Source organism: Vidua macroura, chromosome 5 (genome assembly GCF_024509145.1).
Source record: "Vidua macroura isolate BioBank_ID:100142 chromosome 5, ASM2450914v1, whole genome shotgun sequence".
NCBI classification, from domain to species: Eukaryota; Metazoa; Chordata; class Aves; order Passeriformes; family Viduidae; genus Vidua; species Vidua macroura.
The window spans coordinates 4,973,783-4,991,367 of NC_071575.1; the positions used below are offsets into that span (position 1 = coordinate 4,973,783).

The 17,585-nt window shown below is 45.8% G+C and overlaps 1 protein-coding gene across 2 annotated transcripts in view; it reads left to right on the forward strand.

The window, feature by feature from the left end:
* The window catches only part of NINJ2 (ninjurin 2), a 46,909-nt gene that overhangs the window by 26,507 nt on the left and 2,817 nt on the right, over window positions 1-17,585 (forward strand). For both annotated transcript variants that reach the window (XM_053977921.1, XM_053977920.1), the window contains exon 2: window positions 16,783-17,014. In XM_053977921.1, coding sequence (XP_053833896.1) covers window positions 16,783-17,014 — 232 coding nt within the window. The remainder of the gene's footprint in view (window positions 1-16,782; window positions 17,015-17,585) is intronic.

The window sequence follows — 17,585 nt, forward strand, 5'->3', positions numbered from 1 at the left end:
AAAAAGGTTTAACTGGGGCAGAGACTACAACTAGCTACTAAATATTTTACTACAGAAAGAGGTCTGGAACATATACAATTTGGTGCAGCAGATTTGGTTTTCTGTGCTACTGGCAATTCTTTTTTAAAAATTAGGTCACTTTTCCAAGGAAACCTTAGTAACTGGCATATGTGGAGATGATACACTGCAGCTTGAAAGAAAAGTGCTTTTTTACAGTAGAATCTTCCATCCTATGTCTATTGTTTTTCAGCAAACAACAGAAGATTTGTCAAATTAGAGTGGCTGTATTCAGTCTCATGTTTACACTTCTCTACAGCTGAATGCTAAATTAGAGTCATCACAATGTCATAATTTACTTTGAGCATAACTATTTGACTTTTTTTCTGGTAAAGATTGTCTTCTACTTCAGAAATATAAATCTAGAGATAGAGAGATGCAGATATATCTATGCAAGGTATATGTATTGCTTCTTATAAACCCAAAAAACAAGAGCAGGTACTGTGGCTGACTGTAGAACACTTGTTCTCTGCCCAGTCTAATCTAGATTTATCCTCACTTAACCTTTGACATCCATCTCTAAAACACACCTTTGAGATCCCTAAGGAAAAAAATAATCTCTGATGGTGGTCAAACATTGCAGTAGGTCGCTCAGAGAGGTTTTGGAGACTCCACCCATTTAACACTTCAGTGATATGACCCTGAGGAACTTCAGGTATCTCCACACTTGGCCAAGTTTTGAGCAGAGGGTTGGACCTGATGACCTCCAGGGTGACTGCTCACTTTAACACCTCCACCAAGTTCCACTGGCAAGTGTAAGTAGTGCTGGGATCAGGCACTCTGGACCCACTGGTGGGGATGCCAGGAGTGACCACGAAGCTTGGCAAGGTCAGGGCTGACAGCACAAGTGCAGGGAGAGCTCATGTGGAAGGCAGTGCTGATGGATGCTGCTGCTGAAAGCTTCAAATATGCATGCTGCTGTTCTGAGGGGAGGACTGCTCTTCCACGAGACTGGCCACAGAGGCAGCCTCCCCTTGACAGAAATACTGTTCTTGAGTACGTGAAATAATTATGAGATGAATATGAATTGAAAGTGCACTTCCTCTTGACCTACTTCCCAGGCAGAGAAGCACAGCTTGATGCCCTCCTGTTTGGAGAGGTAAAATTATCTCTGCATTCCCTGGGCTCCACACAAGCCTCTATTGTTTGGTACCAACCACATGGCTCATTATCGTGCCTACTATGCAGTCTCTCATAATGATTTCCTTCCCTCTCCTGTCAACACCCAGCTGACTAACCAAACTGGTTTCTGGGCAGAGACATGGACCTGTTTACCCGTCAATAAATACACCTCTTTTTTTGTTTGTACTGTGGAGGTAAACATGCACAATGGCAGTGTAAACTGGCCTCGGGAAAGTGGCTGGTCACTCCGAGGTGCTCCAGGACTGTAGGCATCAGATTCCTTCCTTGTTAAGGGATCAGACCTTTTCTACTCACAAGGCTGTGGGGATGGATCTTTTTACTCCACCACAAAATCAATTACATGTCCCATTAATGCCAGTGGAGTCTGGCTGGGCTCTGAGCCCTGATGGATAAATCCTGCAGCAGCTCAAAGGTTAGAGCAGGACAGTGGCGCCAATTCTGTGACAATCTCCTGGCATGAAGGATGTCAGCTCCAGAAATAGAGCTTTTGACACATGGGCCTTCCTGTCTCTTCAGAGAGGTCTGTGGCTCTTATTCAGGTGTCTAAGTACAGAGGATGTTCCAGGACAGCCCTTGTTGGCATTTCAAAGCCATCAACTGTGCTGGCACTGCATGGTTCTTTCATCAAAAAAACTGTTTGAAAGGGGAGAAACTGTTGGGATTTTCTGCCCTGGATATACTTCTCCTCCACCCTCCCCCCCCCCAAAAAAAAAATTATCAGGTTTTTAAGGTATTTTTTATAACTGATGTCTTGCTATATACCAAGTTGTACTGGAAGCAGTAGAGAGCAAGGGGTCACTAAATGATTTTTTAGTTAATCCATAAGGTGTATAAACCACATGGAGAGAAGGGACAGGATGGTGCAAAAATTGCCAGAACAAAATCTCCATTCCAACTTCCCAGGCAGAAATCTGTAGGCCACAACGAGGCAAAATTCTGCTAAGAAAGAATCTGATCATGGGCTGTGTTTTTTACACATGTACGTGACACCAAAGATAATAGCTTTTTCTGCAAACTTCACCCAGGATGAATGGTGAATCAGGCTACATGAATCACCTGCCAAACCCTGCAGTGCGTCAGCGATAAGAGAACACAAATTCAAAAGTGCAGGTGCCATATCAGCAGCTGGAGTGGAGCTGACAGCACAGCTAGAGACAATGACCATTCCTGAATTCTTTCCTGGCCACAGTTTGAATGTTTCATCTCACTTTCCACATTAAGATGTGACACATCTGAGTGATGTGACCCCTGTGACAGATCTGGATGTCCATCTGAGCTCTCTTGCCTTGTCAGCAGTGACAATTTCATCCTGTTTGGCCATCCATAGCTGCTGCTACAATCTCAGACATCACTTACTAATCTCACAATGAGCAGGTGTGTCCAATAACCAAGTGTAGCTCTGGATTTATCTTATCTCAGGGCGTGTGTGCATGGGGTTTTGGTTTGGGTGGGTGGGGGGGATTTTGTTCCCCTCCAATGTACTGGTGTAACATTCTCCCTCCTGAAGACAATTCTGTTATCAGCAAGGATATTGAACAGGGAAACTCCTTGTTTGAGATTAATTCAAGGAAACTGATTCAAAGGCATTGTTTTGGTTGTCAAAAGCAACCTAGCCACGGCTTCAGCTGAACTGATTCTCTTAATTTATTTTTACAGTCTAATTAAATTAATCTCAATTAATTAACTACTCTAGAGAAGATTGCCTCAAGTCCACACAAATACTGAAAGCGTGCCAAATCCAAAGCCAGTAGGAGTTATTAATCAGCACCCTTGGACAGACAGACACACCCCAGGGCTGCCCACTCTATTCCAGCTCCAGTGGATCTTTCTTCCCCACAGCTTTCAGCAGGAGCACAGCTGGCCATGGAGTCAGGCACACATCAAACATGTCCCTGCCTCAAAGTAACTGCAGGCAGAAGGCCATTCCATTGCCATTTGCTTAAATGCTGCTTTGGCTTCCCCGATGCAAAGCACTTCCTGTGACACTTTACAAATATCAGCATAATGAAGCTTGGAGTTTATTTCCATCCACCTCCTTCCAAGTGACTGGTGAGGTCTCAGACAGCCTCATTTTTCAGAGAGCAGTATTTTCCTCTGCTGTTGCCTGGAACAGCTGCCTGAGCAAGGGATTGTGGCTGAGAAGTTCCCTCTGGTTGTACCAGAAGTTCCAGCCCTGTTAGGCTCATTAAAAGGATCAACATTTAGCTTAATGGTTAAGGGAGATCACTGTTAATTTTGAAGTGGGAGATTTAAAAATCAGTTTTTGCTTCCATGAGTCTGGAATGCTGGATGAGTAACAGCAACAAGGTTTGATGTCCTGCTGCTGTGATCAGGGACAAACTCATCCAGGACACCCTGGCTCCACTGGCCAGGCAAGAACCAGGAGCCAGACATTCCATCTTCCTCCCCACACATCTGCTGCTTGCAGACTTCAGCCACCTGAGCTTTCTTAGTAGCCCATGAATGCTTACTAACTAATTTCTATTCAAAATCTAAAAAGACCTCCACACTTTTGGAAGCATCAAACCCCATTTCCTGGCTCACTTAAACTATCTAATCTTGAGATGTGGTACCCTAAGCCTTTTTGTCTGTGACCTGGGTAGAAAGTGATGGTGTAGGTTCCTTTTCCTGCCAGATCTGGGACAAGCAGACCTTCACCATTTAAGGCTGTACAAAAACATTTCTTTCACAGCACAATTGCTCTAAATCATTGCTTTAAAAACTTAAATATGAGAATGAAGGTTATGTCTGCTTGCATTCTGTGTGCTACAAGCAAGTGAGGTTGCACAGAATTTAGGTTAAGGCCAATTTTATTTCTATACCACTCTTTAATCTGATCTTTAGTATTCCTTTTACATAAAACTGAACAGCCACAGCATCAGCTGTAGGAGAATCTGAGCCCAAAACATAAAACATCTCCAAGCCCTACTGCACTGTCCTTCCTGCAGTGCAGGAAAGAAAAACTGAAGACTTCAGGGGGCTAAAACTGGCATTCAGGATATGCAGGGTTAAAGCAGGAGAGACAGTTTTAACTGAGGAGAAATTTTATGGGAAGAATGTGTGCCACGTGGTTTGTATCCAATAGACAAAAGAACACAATATAGGGCTACAGCAACCATTTAAAAATATATCACATTTAATAAGGGCCAGTTTTACATGTATGGCTTCCGAAGCAGCTCTCATGCAAACTTCTGAGGTAGCTCTTTTTACAGTTCCCCTCCCAAGCTTTGTTGTAAACAATATTCACTGTTACCTTCCAGCCACTGCTTAGTCCTGGGTCTTGTGTATTATTTAAAATGCAATACAAAAGCATAAAATTAAAACAAAATTAAGATTTAATAGGAGGAAAATGAGAGAGAGCTCTACGGTTGCTGCATTTCTTTTACTGTATGGATCCTTCCAGCACTATCTTAAATGAGTTACATTAGTATCTTTGAAGACCAAAGAATTATGGTTTCTGAACTCTTTGCCCTTAGACTTCAATCCCTGCTGTGCAGCTGCTCAGAGAAGTTTCCAAATTATTCAATGCACTTTTGCAATACCTCCTAACCTAGAATGCCTGTCTAGAAGGCATATAACCCTTTTTAGTCATAGTTATAGCCAAATTCATAATCCACTGGAAAAAAAAAAATTGTTAGTGTATTAGCAGAGGCACAGGATAACAAAATATCTTCATGATGATGCTTTCAGGGCCACACTTTTTGAGTATAATTTAATTTACCATTGTGAACTTAGGCTGAGATGGACAAAGATAAATGTTTTAATTGTTTAACTTCCACTGAACTCAGTGGAAGTCAAACAGGGAAGTCCCAGTACCATTTTTCCAAAGTGGGAGATATCACTGCCCACCAGCTGTTTCACTTCTGATCTCTGCCCAACAGTAACTCACAATTTATGTTTAAAGTACTGATACACCAATGAACATTTTTATAACCCATTAAATCACTGCCCTGAATTTAGCATGCCTAACTCTTACAGCACCATCAAGCTGGACTGGAGGATGAGAAGAAAAAGCATAAACAACCTCATCCTATGAATCCTGTCAATATAGCAAGCTATAAACCCAAACAACAGAATGACCCCACCCTTGAAAGAACTCCAGGAAGACAATGGGAAGCCAAACTTAATATTTTTAGTTACCAGGGAAAACCTTCCATTCTATAACCACCTTAAACCTCCCCCATGAGCTTTACTGTACTGTATCCTAAGGCAGGGCCTTGGCCCAGCCTTCAAATTATTAAACCCTTATAAAGCAACACAGCACTGGATCCACTCATTTCAGATTTTCCTTCTGTATCCAAGGGTTTGAGTGTATGTTGTGTTGCATTTTTCTTTTGCTCTGAACATAAGAAAGGCTCCCTTGGTCAGCCAGTTAACAGTTACTATGCCTCATCCAACCATTTATCTAATTAAATAATCCCCCCACACACTTTTTTAAAAGCTTAATAGTCTATTCTCACATCAGTTTTACAAACTAGAAGCCTTTTTCTTTTTTTTTTTGTGTGTGCCTTTTGATGTGAGGCAATTCCATCTCAAGGTTTTGTCTGCTTCATGTTTCTGTCTCATATGGCCAAAAATACAGGTTCTGGCACAAAACCTCATCTAGATTTTCCTGTTGGTTCAGACTCATGTAACTTCAGCTAAGAGCAGCAAGACTGCAGACAAACCTGAACATTTCCTGTGCACAATCACCCCCAAAACAATGCCCCCAAAAGACACAGAATGTACCAATGAAAGAGGAAAAATGGAAAGGAAGAGGCAGAGTGGGGGTTTTTTCAGTTCCAACAGTGAGCAAGGTCTCAGGAAGCTGCAGTCTGAAGGAAGGGAGGTAATGCTGCATCTGTCAGAAAAATTGGATCAGATTCTGGGTTACTTCTGTTGCAGGCTGCCTGTGTGCTCTTAAGCAAGTGTTCTGCCTGTCATAACAGGACACCCATGGCGTGATGAGGAGTCTGGATGCCACTTGATTCTGAAAATAGAAGCATCCCCTCCTTGTGGGACACATCCCCTGCCTCTGCAACTGTGGCAGCTCCTTCTTGACCTGAACTACAGTGGCAATTCTTCCTGAGAGCTGAGAGGAGCAAAGAGCCATGGTACTGACCACTTAACCTGCTCACAGGCTCACAGGGACAAAAGCTCAACCTCAGCTGCTTAGAAGGGAACACCTCGAGGCCTCTAAGGCATTTTTTACTGAGTGATTTCCATTGCTTTGTAACTCTGACCCTGTAAAGCTTTCCCACCAGACTGGCAGACCCTTTCAGAGCTACCACTTACTTGTTCAAGAGCTGTCTTGGGAATGAGAAAATCACCTACCTGATTCCATCAGCTTCAGGGGCTTCCCTGCATGACAAAATCAGTCCAGGTGGATTATGTTCACAACACAGGAACATATTGTGCTTCTACAGGAGATCTTGCCCACCTCTCTCACCCTACACATCACCCATATGAGGATTCGTGTTAATTCGCAGATAGGGAAAACTAAAATCCGGGGAGAGCAAGTAGGATGCCCTGAGCCACCTGGCAAATGACTAATTAACCTTGGGCTACCTCACATGAAAAAACAACATCAGGCCAGGGCTGGAGCAGTTCTAAATACAGAGTTACAGGTCACAAGGTACCATTGCTATATGCTTGTCCCATTCGAAAATTTTTCTCCTCTGCTCCTCAAACATCTGCTACAAACCACAGTCAGAGGGGAACTGGACCTCTGGTCTGATCCAGTACAGCTGTTACTATGTTCTCTCCGTTTTAGAAATCAACCTGACCCCTCAACATTGGATACAAACACGCTTAGACTTGGAAGGAGATCAGTTTTAGGACCTTGCTTTATGAATGTTTTGAATTAAAATGATTTATATGAACACATTTGCTCCTTGGATCTGGCAGCAGTCTGCAATCAGACCCAGCTTTTCTTAATATTTTGGGCCATAAGCTATCCAGCTTAGGGATTTATTCATCTTAACGTGTTTAGCTTTGTAAGCACAATGCAGTAGTTACTGTTGTGCCTCCCAGCTGCTCTTCCATTTTTTATAAACTCATTTTCTCTGGTAACCTACTTTGAATTTTTTCTTCTAAAGCTGTTTTTAGTCTTCCCCTGCCCCCTTTTGTTTTTTTTTTCCTCTCCAAAAAACACTGGGATAAAACACTAGTGACTTGAATAGGCTCCAGCTTCTATATCCTGACTTTGGAAATAATTGTTCCCACTAATCCTTTTGAGTGCACTCCCAATTCCATATATTCAAAGAGCTGTCCCCCCCATACACATACACACCCAATTGCTTCTGTTCAACAGAGATCATGCATCAGCACATTGTGATTGCTGGTGCCAAGCAATTGGCTCAATTCTTGAGCCCCAAACTCACAAACTGCTCCTAATCCATGGATGAAGGCTCCTCCAGCACTGCCACCACCCTTCCTGCCTTGTCCTCATCCCACCTACTGGAAAAGAAAAATTATCTTGTATTCCAGCTCAGCCCTGCAGCCTGCCAATCGATTCCTGGATCCCTTCAATTCAGTATCATAAATATACTTAACAAGGGAGTTTAATATAGATTTGGTAAGACAGCTATTTGAGTGATACATAATTTATGTTGCCCTGTAGCATAGGAAGCCTCGAGTGGCGTCAGAGTGAACAGATTCAAGAAACTTGCCAGACAGCAGCACAGAGTGCCAAAGAGGGAGAGGAGTGGGGAGAGCAAGAGACAGCAACCCAGGAAGGAGGTGCACAAAGCTGAAAAGCTCGATAGCAGGAAAAAAAGCGTGAAAGATAGATAAGATAAAAGGCACGGGGCGAGAAAGGAGTGGAAAAGGAGAGAATGAAGGAAAAGAGGAGGAGCTGAACTGAAAATGCAGACGGGCAGAGAGGGTCTGCGGGGTGAATGAGAGCTGAGGAGAAGCGCGGAAAGGCAGAGCTGAAGAGCAGAGCGGCAGGCAGGTCTCTGCAGGCTGCGAGTGCCGCAGCCGGGCGAGGAGCGGAGCCGAGCGCCGTGTCCGTGCCCTGTCCGTGCCCTGTCCGTGCCCTGTCAGCGCTATGTCCGTGCCCTGTCCGTGCCCTGTCAGCTCTGTGTCCGTACCCTGTCAGTGCCGTGTCCGTGCTGTGTCCGTGCCCTGTCAGTGCTGGGTCCGTGCCCGGTCCGTGCCCGGTCAGTGTCATGTCCGTGCCCTGTCAGTGCTGGGTCCGTGCCCGGTCCGTGCCCGGTCAGTGTCATGTCCGTGCCCTGTCCGTGCCCTGTCCGTGCCCTGTCAGCGCTATGTCCGTGCCCTGTCCGTGCCCTGTCAGCTCTGTGTCCGTACCCTGTCAGTGCCGTGTCCGTGCTGTGTCCGTGCCCTGTCAGTGCTGGGTCCGTGCCCGGTCCGTGCCCGGTCAGTGTCATGTCCGTGCCCTGTCAGTGCCCGGTCAGTGTCATGTCCGTGCCCTGTCAGTGCCCTGTCAGCGCTGTGTCCGTGCCCTCTCAGTGCCGTGTCCGTGCCCTGTCCTGTCCGTGCCCTGTCAGCCGCAGGGCAAGGGCACGGAGAGCGCCCGGCCCTCCGGGGCTCCGCTGTCCCGAAACTCACCCCGCTCCCCTCCCCTGCCAGCCACGTCCAGGGATGCCCGGCTGCCCCTCTCACTCCCGACCCTGCAGCTCCACGCGGGGCTGGGTTTTGCTGTCAGCGTCCTGCCCTGGCTGCCTCATTCCAGGAGCTGCAGGGAGAGTAGAGAGCGCTGTAGTCACCCTTTCAGCTGGGGAAATTGGACAGGCTCTGCTGGCAGCCTCACCCAGCGGCGCCTTCATCCCTGAGCGACAGAGGTGCCCTCCTTTGGCACGCCCTGGCTCAAGGACGAGGGGCCTAAATGCTGCCCTGTGTGACATCTCTGCCCAAGAGACCTCAGCAGGTTTAGTTGCAGGTATGAGATGAAACACAGGAGGCAGACAAAGCAAATGGAAAGACCAAGTTTGGTAGACCACAGAACACAAACAGTGCTTGCCAAGTCCATGGAATCTGTGCCTGCCACTTGCCTAGGCTTTCACTTCTGAAGGGCCACTGGCTCCCAGCTCCTGGAAGTCACTTTTTGGCTGGAGAACAGTTAGTGTCAAGGGGTTCTCTGTTAAATTCAGCAGTGACCTGTTACAGAAGTGTAAGGACACCTCAGAGATAGATCTCCATCAGGACCAGACTGATACATGAGGACAGATACTAGGAAAGCACCTCTGATTTATTTTCTGTGATTTATGCAATATGAACTGAAGGCAACACAACACTTGGCTCTAAACAGGACCCCTGGTGAGCAGAACTGATAGCTACATTAAAAGGAGAAAATCCCTAAGCACAACTGGACTAGCCAAGAGCCTCCACAGGGGCTGAGGAGGGGGGACTGGCCCTGAACACTCAGTTTTCCTTCTGCCTGCAGTATCCACGATGAGGTTTCCTATTACTTCTGTTTATGGAAAGCAGCCAGGATACTTGCTGTTGTGCCAAACTGGAGAAAAACAGCCTTTGCCTCACCAAGTTCACAATGTAGTTAGTACAGACCCAAATACTCCTTGGGTGTCTCTTCTCTTGCACACGTGTGGCCGTGCACAGACCTGCTTCCTCACCCATGAGCTGCCACACAAAACTCTGCAAGGGAATCCCAACCCATCAGGGGAGCAGGCATCTGGCCATCACCACTCTTCCCACTGCTGCTGCTCTCTGTGCCTGGGCATGTAGGCTAAAAATGTTAAAATCTGCTCCCTTCATCCCAGGTGAACTGGTCAGAAGCTGCAGGGAATGAGCTTCCCTTGGGAAAGAGAGTAGCCAATAACTGTGCCCTTAGAAGCAGAAGCATTGATTGAGGGCCAGGCTTTAATCCCCATTTCTTCTCACAGAAAGGGGACTGTGCTCCTCTCCTGCTCTGCAAGATGATGGTGACTGTCAGTGTGCTTTCACCTCCACCAGCCAATGCTTACAAAGTATTTCTGAAGGTGCTGACTGGCCAATGCTGGGGAAACATTCCCTGAGTTTTTCCTGGTGCCTGATGCTGTGTGTGGCTGGCTATTCATGGCCAAGATCCCCATGGTGGCCGTCTCTGTGCTCACCCCTCTGAGAGCGTGGCCTACATTTGTGTCTGTTTTCTTTGGCATTCTCCAGCATTTCCCTTGGAAGGAATGGCCAATAATGCAGTTCCTACTCAGATATCACCCTCTGACAGAGTGCTTCCATAAAGATTATCATTCTTATGCTGGGGAGCCTCATGCTGTTCCACTGCCTCTTTCAGGCTGTTCTCCCCTGGGGATAGGGTCACAAAACCCACAGAGTACACAGAGATTTGCAATTAGATCTGCTCTCTAATTCCTTTTCCTCCTAATCTGAAAAATGTGACAAGTAAACTGTAGATTTTGTAGAAATTGTCCAAGAAAATTTAGAAAAGGTTTGTGCTCCCCTTGACCCAAAATCTGCCAGCTTTGAAAGAAATATTTAGATGAAGCTCCTCCAAAAGTTTACAGAAGAGAGTAGCTATTTCTTGTAAAAATAAATGGATGAAAACCCCAAAGAATTACTCTTGAAAACTAATTTTAGTGGAAATTTTTCAGGTAGTTTCAGTGAGCAGTGGAGCTCAGCATACCTTCTGGTACTAGAGTCTGATTTCACAGGCCTGGAGACCTGAGAGCTCCCTACAGCAAAACCAGAGGAAAAGTTGAAAAAGAAATTTTTAAAAAATCCTTTTTTTTTTTTTTTTTTTTTTTTTTTGCAGTGATATTGATCCTTCTTTCCATAAGAATTCCTACAAAAATTAAAAATAAAAATAGAAGTGGGAGTTAAATATCTGTGTGTGTGCACACACTTTTGAATAAGAATTAAGCCTTTGACTTAGAAAACATAGATGGGTGCCTCACTCAGTCCCTGAAGGGATCTGTATTGCTGTGCCACGTTTACACAAGTGAAAATGGAAAGGGGATTTGCCTGGGGTCAGACTGAACCAGCAGAGCCCTTGCAGGGAGAGAGGCTGCCTCATAGGGAAAGATAAAACTTCCAAGGACACAGGAAAGTAGCTCCAACACCAGTTCATCCAGCACTGCTGTATGATTGGGATGGAATTGTTCAGGTCCTAATTTCCCTATTCTTAGTAAGTGGGCAATAGTGATAGAGCCCCCTCTTGGGACAAAAGTGCTGTTTCCAGCAGATGTGCTGGCTCTGCAATCTGCTTTCAAGATGGGCTTGGTGTCTGACTGCCAGATCCAGCTCTTTGATACATTACAGAGAAGAAAAGACAATGATCTCCACTTTCCTAAAGGGAATCCTTCCAAAGTGACTAGAAAGTCACCAGCTCTAGCCTGGTGGCATAAATCATTTTGGTGAGCCTTCAGGTATGTTCTGTGACTCCACTTAGGGCTCTGTTTGCCAAAAGGGAATAATTGAATCTCCTCAGTGATACCACATAACCTCCTACAGCTGCCTGGGCAATCCTCCTACAGGGAAACCCAAGCTGCTTGTGAATCAGCTCCTGAGCTGTAGGAGTTTATAGGACTGAACTTTAAAGAAAGCAAAAGCAGAAATGGTCTTTGGAAAGCTTTGTGTACGTTCTGGCAGCTCAAGAAAAGTGTCACAGCCATGCATTCACACCCCACAAACATTGGTTCACGGGAGGCAGTTATGGCACCAGCATCCCAATCAAATCCCTCCTCCAGCATTAATCCAAATCCAGGTCTCTGAAGACTCCTGGTTTGTTTAAGCCTCTCCTTATTTGAGACATCAGGCTTCCATTCTTCAGGTGGAACACTGAGGGCCAAATCCATAAAAAACCTGGATCTCTGTAACTTTTCCTTGCATCATAAGGAGTCATGTGCCACGTGCTGGAGTGTTTCAAGAGAAGGGCCATGAAACTGGTGAAGGGACTAGAGCACAGATCTGATGAGGAGTGGCTGAGGGAGCTGGGGTTGTTCAGCCTGGAGAAGAGGAGGCTCTGGAGGGACCTTAAATCTCTCTACAACTGCCTGAGAGGAGGCTGTAGCCAGGTGGGTGTTTGGGGGCTGCCCAGCACAAATCTTCAGCTACCCAGACTCAAGTTTAGTGTCCAACTTCCATCATCCATTATCCTTTTGGAGATCCTTCTGGATCTGCCTGGACTGACAGAACTTTTGAATCTGGAGTCACACCTTTTCCATTGGGAAGGTTTTCCAGTTCCAGTTGCTCCACATAGGAGGGAAGCACCTGCCAGTGTTTTCATGTCCCAGATGGGAGCATGCTGTCACACTCATCCATGTGAGAGAAGTTCATGTCAAAGCTGTCTATTTTCACTGCCTGACCATCTGGGACACAGAGCTCAGTTGCAACTCTGCCCCATTTCACACTCCAAGTAAAGGGACATAAAGGTAGCTCAAAAGAAGGATGTGCTTTTATTCAACAAAAGCTCCTGACTTGCTTTATTTTTCTCCACATAAGCAGCCAAAAACAGATGTCTCAGCCTCCTGGTACCAGTCACTCATTTAACAGCAGCTCTGCCCTGTTTGTACAGCGCCCTTGTTCTCAAACCCTTAACTCATCATTACACAGAGATAAACTATCAATGCTCAGCCTTGTGATGCTGCAAGGAGGGGGGGGTGATTCTTCAGGAATAAGGAAAACAGCACATGAGAGGGATCAAATCACCAACCCTGCACAATTTGGTATTAGTTCCTCTCTGTTCCAATAGGATCACATGTTTTTTAAGTCATCCAAGGAGGAGCAGTCCCTCAAGACAGGTTTTTAAAATGCATTCACAGAACATGACCTTTTGCTGGCCTTCTTTCCTCAAGATGCCTGTATTCTGCCCCTGACACCACACTGTACTATTTAAGTCTCAAACACCTACACACAGCCTTGGAGTTTTTACCAGTTCTTTAGACTTCTACTTTTACTTCCTTCCAGTATCTTTCACCTTCTACCTTCCAGAGCAAGAAATATAGGTCTTGCAAAGGAGCCACGTAACCACAGGAATGTCACTGTCAGAAACTGTAAGAACTAAATGCTTTGAGCTATCATATTAAAAAAAACCAAACAACCAAACCAAAAGCCCTTTCCTACCCCAAGCTGGCTCCTTGTTAGGGATCACAGTTCACCAATGGTTCAAAACAGACACAGCCTTTCCCGCTCACATAGTCATACATGTCTTTGTCACATCAGGGTGACCACTAGACTGGGGCCACAGCCCCCTTCCAAAATTCACTCCAGTTTCAGCATCAGACACACCCCACACACACTGCTCTCCCAGGACCACTGGCTTTGTTCCCACTTTCCCAAATCAAAGCAAGCCACTCTTACCCAGGGCTACCCAAAGAGACCCAAGGTCACAGCATAGCACATGAGCCACGGTCCTTCCCCAGTGACCTGCCTAGAGCTTGCAGGAAAGATTACATTCTCTACTTTATCTGGTACAAAAGGAGCAAAACAGAACTCACCATTGAATGTAGGCACTTCCAGTGTGCACCCAGAGAAATATCTCCCCCTTTCCTGAGCAAAAGAGGCACAGGCTGGCCCTTACCCCTGGTTTTAAAGGGTAACCCATCAGGCAATGCTGAGGACAAGGCTGCTGGTCTTACTGCAGCTGACAGGAAGCCAATTACTCAGAACTGAAGCCTCTCTGATACATGGAAGTGTTGTTTTTCTTTCTTTTTAAGAAAAAGGAGCACAGTTTTTTGCAGATACAGCTAAATCTCTTGCAACTGTTGCCTTTGCTGGTGGTTTATTTCCAGTTGTGATGCTCTGGGTGAATGGAAAACTATCATCCACTTTTTTTTTTGAGTTGTTTTTTTTATTAACTTGGGTCAAGAGAGCAACAGATGAACTCACTTAACAATGAATGGCTAAAAGCAGCCAAATTACCTACACCTTGCAATTAGGTTGAGTGTGGAAGCCTCCCTGAGGATCCCCTGATGGGGAGACCCCTAAAAAGTTGTGTGCCAGGATTGAGAGACTTCAGGTTGTTGTTTATTTTTCTCTTATCAACAGTTCAGCATGTCATCTACATACCAGACTTAGCATACAAAGAGAAAGGCACCAAAAGTCACAAGACACACAGGTTCAAGGTCTTTTAAAACTATTTTGTCCAATTAACTCTTAGAATGTATTTTATTTCTACCTTTCTACCAATAACTAATTATTTGTTCACACAACATCTGCATTGCGGCTCTTTCTAACCAATCACTCTGTGCCAACAACGCTGCAGAAAATGGAGTAGATGAAGAACAAGAAGGAGATCAGACAATGCCCAAAATCCTCCATCTTGTCTTCTATCTACCTCCATAGTAAAACCCCAAAACTCTAAGTTATTCACCCTGTGATAGACTATACTACTATCTATTTCACACACTCGTAGATTCCAATTCATTCCAAAGTCTTGGAAGCTTTCTCCACGGACAAAGGTTAAAAGCAGTGTTCTCCTGGGGATCAGGACTTCTCAGAACAGGCAGAGAAACATCCCTTGTGCCCTGGGTTCCAACAGTTGAGGGTGTGAGAAATGACACTCACTTTTAAGATTTCAAAGGCTTATTAAGCCCTAACAAAAATACAGCAGAAGACTGAATAAGGAATGATTGCAGCGCTGGGAGCCTGGAACCAAACTGCCATGTGCTCATCTACAAAACAGCTGCTCCACCTTTTACATCCTTGGGGATCGCATCAGCCAACCCCAGCCCCTTCCAAAATCTCTCTGTAAACTCTTCACCATCCATTGGTGGAGACCTTCTTGCAGCTTGATTGGAGGTGAGGGGTTGTCATGCTGCACCTCCTAACAACAAGCTTTTCCCATCCCATGCAAGGGGCACACATGCACTGCCTCCCTTCTCGAGTCTTTCACAACCAAGGCTGTGTGGTGGTAACAATACAGAGGGGGGAAGGGGACCATGGGGAGAACAGAGGATGTCTAAACAACAAGGATAACATAACTACATATCAATAAAACTTCTTTTAAGATATATACAATTTTCATCCCTTAATTGCAAGAGCCAATCCATCACATTACCTATCTATAACAAGGGCAACCAGCTGATTTGGCTTTTGTAAACAGCTGTTTCCTTCCACTGCCAAAAAAAACCCGCCTGAATGATTAATTAAGGTTAGGTGTGATGGATCCCACCCCTCTTCTTGTTGCATTTCAGAGCCTGACACTTTGAAGAAACACTGTCCTTGGTTTCAGAAACAAAGCCATGGACTATTTAATTTGCTTTAGCATCTTGTGTAAGACATAAGCCAGCAAAAGTTGTTCAGAGGAGGTATAAAGCCCAGCCACTGACAGTCACAGAATCATAGAATTGCTTATGTTGGAAAAGACCTTTAAGGTCATCAAGTCCAGTCACTAATCTAATACTGCCAAGGCCACCACTAATCCATGTCTCTAAGGGCCACATCTGCATGTCTTTTGAATTCCTCCAGGGATGGTGACTCAACCATTTCCCTGGGCAGCCTGTTCCAGTGTCTTACAAGCCTTTTGTTGAAGAGAGATTTTTCCTAATACCCAGTCTAAACCTCTCCTGATGCAGCTTGAGGCCGTTTTATCTTGTTAGTATTGCTTGTTATTTGGGAGAAGAGACTGCCCCCCACCTGGCTACAGCCTCCTTTCAGATAGTGTAGAGAGCAACAAGGTCCCTCCTGAGCCTTCCCTTCTCCAGGCTGAACACCCCCAGCTCCCTCAGCTGTTCCTCATATGATTTACTCTGCAGACCCTTCACCAGCTCCATTGCCCATCATCTCTGGACTTGCTCCAGCACCTCAGTGTCCTTTTTGGATTGTGAAGGGACAAAAACTGAACCCAGGATTTGAGGTGCAGCCTCACCAATGCCCAGTACAGGGGGATGATCCCTTCCCTGGTCCTGCTGGCCACACTGTTTCTGATACAGGCCAGGATGTCATTGGCCTTCTTGGCTACCTGGGCACACTGACGGCTCATATTCAGCTGGCATCTCCAGGTCCTTTTCTGCCAGGCAGCCTTCCAGCCTCTCTTCCCCAAGTGTGTAGTGCTTCATTGAGTTGTTGTGACCCAGGTGCAGGACCCAGCTCTTCATCTTGCTCAACCTCACACAACTGGCCTCAGTCCCTTGGTCCAGCCCCTGCAGATCCCTCTACAGAGGGATCTACCCTCTACCCTCCAGCAGGTCAGCACTCCCACCCAGCTTGGTGTTGCCTGCAAACTGAGGGTGCACTCCATCCTCTCATCCAGATCATTGGTAATGATATTAAACACAACACCCAACCCAAAGAGAAGATCTGTCTCTAATCCCCTGTAAGTTTGAGTCTTGTCTATGCCCTGAAGGAAGATAATTTAATATTGCTTGCAAAATCCCCAGCTTTTGGATAATCTACATTATTGTAACTCTGGATAAGCTTGTTTTCCACAAAAATGCCTGGTTTGTTTTTTTTTTTTTAACCTTGCTGAGCTCTTGATCACAGCAAGTATCTTGTGCCTATTAATACCACGAGGCAACTGTGAGGGGAAACTGGGCAACTCTCTCAACACTTTTAAAACATGCAACTTTGACTCTTTCCCAGGCTTTCTAGATAAACCCCAGGGAGAAGACAGCATCCCATTGGACACAGGTGTGTCTGTTGGTTTAGCAATGCAATGTTTAGTGATTCCTCCTGTCTCCCCAGGGCGTGAATCCTCACCTCCGGATCAACGGGCCGATGAACATCAACCACTACGCGACCAAGAAGAGCGTGGCAGAGAGCATGCTGGACGTGGCGCTGTTCATGGCCAACGTCACGCAGCTCAAAGCTGTGCTGGAGCAGGGGACCTCCTTCCAGTACTACGCCACCCTCATCGTGCTCATCAGCATCTCCCTCTTCTTCCAGGTCATGATTGGGATTCTCCTTATCATCACTGGTAAGGTGGCCACCGAGGCGTGTGCACCCTTGCAGGGTGCTGCAGGGGCAGGGTACCCTGTAGATGGGCTGGCGTGGGGATGGAAGGGAGAAGCTTCTTCCCCCAAACCATTGCCCTCTGTCTCCATCTGGGGCTGGATGTGGGTGGTAGGGCGGTCAGTGTTACTCAGAATGGTGGGTGGGTTGTTTCTCGTTTGCACATCTCTGAGCAAAACTCTGCCTTCACTTTCCCACTGCTGACCCCCTATCCCAGTGAAAGAGTGGGGATTTGGCCAAGAGGGGCCTCTTGCTGCCCCTGCTGTTTTGTGCTCCTTCATGCAGCTCTTGCAGACACTACATTTTAGCTGTATTTTATATCTTACTTCATCTGGGACTTAACAAAACAATTTTGGCAGAGGTATTCCCTATATTTAACCTCACATTTAGCCAATCCCACAGTTTTCCTAGTGGCTTACAGACAGTACATTAACACCAGCATTGGTTTGCCGGTGCTTGCCCAGTGCTCCATCTGATACAGGAGTTGCTGTATTTCAGTCTCCAATGGATTCCCAATATTAAAAACCTGCAAAATT